This window comes from Penaeus chinensis, chromosome 33 (assembly GCF_019202785.1).
Source record: "Penaeus chinensis breed Huanghai No. 1 chromosome 33, ASM1920278v2, whole genome shotgun sequence".
Classification (NCBI taxonomy): domain Eukaryota; kingdom Metazoa; phylum Arthropoda; class Malacostraca; order Decapoda; family Penaeidae; genus Penaeus; species Penaeus chinensis.
In genome coordinates, this window is record NC_061851.1 from 38,061,694 (window position 1) to 38,065,492 (window position 3,799).

The window sequence follows — 3,799 nt, forward strand, 5'->3', positions numbered from 1 at the left end:
GCCTCGCCCGACGTCGTATATCATACTTCCGGACGCATATATACACATAATAACTTATATGCAGACAAAGACACACACACACACACACACACACACACACACACACACATGGCCTCTGCGCGCGGAACGAGCATTTCGTTAGCGCCAGGCCTCGCGGCGACGACTCGGCGAGTGTGAATTGCGCGGCGGCGTAATTGTGTTATATGCATCTCGTTGGCCGGGTGATTTACGTCGGCCGAACCCCCGTCATTGCGCGTCATAAAAGCGGCTTTAATGCGCTCTATGGTTCATTTGCAGTAGTAAGTGTCCCGTACGGCGGGCTGACGAGAGATTTAGGAGCGCTGCGAGTGACCGGCGGGGATGGCGTGTGTGTGTGTGTGCGTGTGTGTGTCTACATATAAGTAATTCTTTGAATTATACCTTTATCTAACTTTACCTATTCTTTGTGTATGGATATATGCGACCGGAAATACAAAGAGAAAAAAAGAGAGAGAAAAGAATCTCTAGAAAAGAGTATCTATATGCGTGTATATGTAAATCTAGTAAGTCTACATATAAGAATGTGTGTTTATCGACACCAGCACTCAGACGAGGAAAATTAAGTGAACTCTCGCAACGCCTCGTCAGGTAATTATCTTCCCTCTGACGAAATCCTCACGTGAATACTCGAGAAGTCGCTGGAGAAATGTTGGGACCTTTAAGGCCTTCGCCTCGTGTGTGCGAAGAAATGTTGGGACCTTTAAGGCCTTCGCCTCGTGTGTGCGAAGAAATGTTGGGACCTTTAAGGCCTTCGCCTCGTGTGTGCGAAGAAATGTTGGGACCTTTAAGGCCTTCGCCTCGTGTGTGCGAAGAAATGTTGGGACCTTTAAGGCCTTCGCCTCGTGTGTGCGAAGAAATGTTGGGACCTTTAAGGCCTTCGCCTCGTGTGTGCGAAGAAATGTTGGGACCTTTAAGGCCTTCGCCTCGTGTGTGCGAAGAAATGTTGGGACCTTTAAGGCCTTCGCCTCGTGTGTGCGAAGAAATGTTGGGACCTTTAAGGCCTTCGCCTCGTGTGTGCGAAGAAATGTTGGGACCTTTAAGGCCTTCGCCTCGTGTGTGCGAAGAAATGTTGGGACCTTTAAGGCCTTCGCCTCGTGTGTGCGAAGAAATGTTGGGACCTTTAAGGCCTTCGCCTCGTGTGTGCGAAGAAATGTTGGGACCTTTAAGGCCTTCGCCTCGTGTGTGCGAAGAAATGTTGGGACCTTTAAGGCCTTCGCCTCGTGTGTGCAAAGAAATGGCCAAGTGATGGAGGGAGAAAAGGCGGTCATTTGTTCTTCATAGTTTTCCTTTCTTCTTTGTTTTTTATATATTTTGTCATTCCTTTTTCCTTTTTCACACACACACACACACACACACACACACACACACACATATATATATATATATATATATATATATATATATATATATATATATATATGTATAAGTATATATAAATACACACACAGTTCCACCCTTACCTGATTGCATGCCCTTCCTAATCGACCGCGGTTCGGCGCGCAAACAACTGTGCCACGGCGGCGACTTGCCTTACGCCTCCCGCATTTGCCTTCTTAAGGCGATATGTCGTTTTCTCGCCGTGGGATCGGGCTCGAGCCGACCGTCGAAGCGCAGGCATTCTTACGACTGCCGCGGCGTACAATTGAACTCGTTCGTGACCATGAGGCTTGGAGTCCAGTGCTCTAACCACTGGACCATAGCGGCACACACACACACACATGTGTGTGTGTGTGTGTCTATATATACATATATATATATATATATATATATATATATATATATATATATATACGAGCATACGCACACATGTATGTGCATATGTGTATACATACATATACATATACATATATGTATATGTGTGTGTGTGTGTGTGTGTGTGTGTGTGTGTGTGTGTGTGTGTGTGTGTGTGTGTGTGTGTGTATGTGTATGTGTGTGTACACGCATGCATATATATATGAGTGTGTATGTATGTGTGCGTGAATATATATATATATATATATATATATATATATATATGTATATATGTATATATATATATATATATATATATATATATATATATATATATATATGTGTGTGTGTGTGTGTGTGTGTGTGTGTGTGTGTGTGTGTGTGTGTGTGTGTGTGTATGTGTGTGCATATATAGATACACACACATATATATATATATATATATATATATATATATATATATATATATATATATATATATATATATACATACACACACACACAAATACACTCATACATATGCACGCGCACGCAAACACACACATACTCATAAGTACATACATACACACGCGTGCATGAGTGCACACGCTACGAAAATTTATTCCGCCTGTTCGTTAGCGCCGCCACGCGATCTCATGCAAAGGCAGCCATTCATTAGCCATCAGACTGCCTGTTGTGAGCCATAAAATCCTCGTCTTGCTTCCACTCGCACAGATCATATCTTGTGATATTATCGTTATAAAAAATATATTTTCCCTCCTCTTTGATGCGAAATCGGATCTACGCAATAATACTTTTTTCTAACCAATGAAACCGCAACTAAAAGGAAAATCCATCAACAGAATTATTAACATTTTGGCCGCGAGAGCTCGTCCATATTTCAGAGGCGCCGTATATTATTGGCTGCTCCATTAGCGTGGCGGCCAGCGTAGTCACATGAGCCCTGAGTACCCGTTCCGGAGGCGTTAATGTCAGCATATTTTATCATCTCAGCATCGCACGCCTCTCTGTTTGTCTTTGCGCTGTAGTTTATTTAGAGGCTCATGTCCCGAGCTAGACTTCAGCGACGGAGAAGCCCGAGAGTGATTGAGTTCATTAGCGGGACGAGCTGGCTAATTAAGAACCGCTCGTCGCTAATGAGTTTACATATCAATTGCGCCGAGGCACTGCGCGGGACGGCGAACACCGGAGTCGTGGCGCAATGAGGCGCCTTCGCGGCCCGACGTCACTCTTGCGAGCACTGATGGACGGCCGACACGACGCGCGCGAGGCCGCCCTTTTGTCTTGGCTTCAGAGGACGCTGGCGGGAGGGTTGGTCGCGACCTAAGGCGGCCTCGCTGGAAACGGCGCTCTGGCCCATCTCTGTCTGTTCTCTATGTGTCTTTGTTTATGTCTGTCTGTCTCTTGCTCTGTGTGTGTCTCTGCTTATGTCTGTCTGTCTGTCTCTTTCTCGCTGTATGTCTCTTTTTATGTCTGTATCCCTGTCTTTCTCTCTCTCTCTCTCTCTCTCTCTCTCTCTCTCTCTCTCTCTCTCTCTCTCTCTCTCTCTCTCTCTCTCTCTCTCTCTCTCTATCTATCTATCTATCTCTCTCGCTCGCTCTCTTTCTCTCTCTCTCTCAATCTCTCTCTCTCTCTCTCTCTCTCTCTCTCTCTCTCTCTCTCTCTCTCTCTCTCTCTCTCTCTCTCTCTCTGTCTCTTTCTCTCTCTCCCTCTCTCTCGATTCCTCTCTTTTTCTCCCTCCCAATTAACCCCTGGAAGCCAGCTCTCATTTACCAGTTTTTAAAGAATCAATAACGAACGCCTATTTTCTGCGGCGAGACCGAATGCAGACGGAGAGAAAAAGTGACCCGGTAAGCGCTCAAAACATTCAACAATTGTGTCTAATGATCCCGCCGCCCGCATGCGGTCCGCTTCATTTGTACTCAACAAGCTGGCTGCCCTAATCTAATTTCGGACGTTCTCCGCCCACACACCCCGCCTCTCTCCCTCTCTCGCTCTCTCGCTCTCTCTCTTCTCTCTCTCTCTTCTC

The 3,799-nt window shown here is 45.7% G+C and overlaps 1 protein-coding gene across 1 annotated transcript; it reads left to right on the forward strand.

Annotated features, from left to right (window-relative positions):
* The first annotated feature begins 685 nt into the window (after nucleotides 1-685).
* On the forward strand, nucleotides 686-1,285 carry LOC125043128 (hemogen-like). The gene has a single exon (XM_047639080.1). The coding sequence runs from the start codon at nucleotides 686-688 to the stop codon at nucleotides 1,283-1,285; it is 600 nt and encodes a 199-aa protein (XP_047495036.1).
* The last annotated feature ends 2,514 nt before the right edge of the window (nucleotides 1,286-3,799 follow it).

Excerpts from the sequence above, each read along its gene's own strand:
- LOC125043128 (XM_047639080.1), top strand. The coding sequence starts at position 686 with ATGTTGGGACCTTTAAGGCCTTCGCCTCGTGTGTGCGAAGAAATGTTG.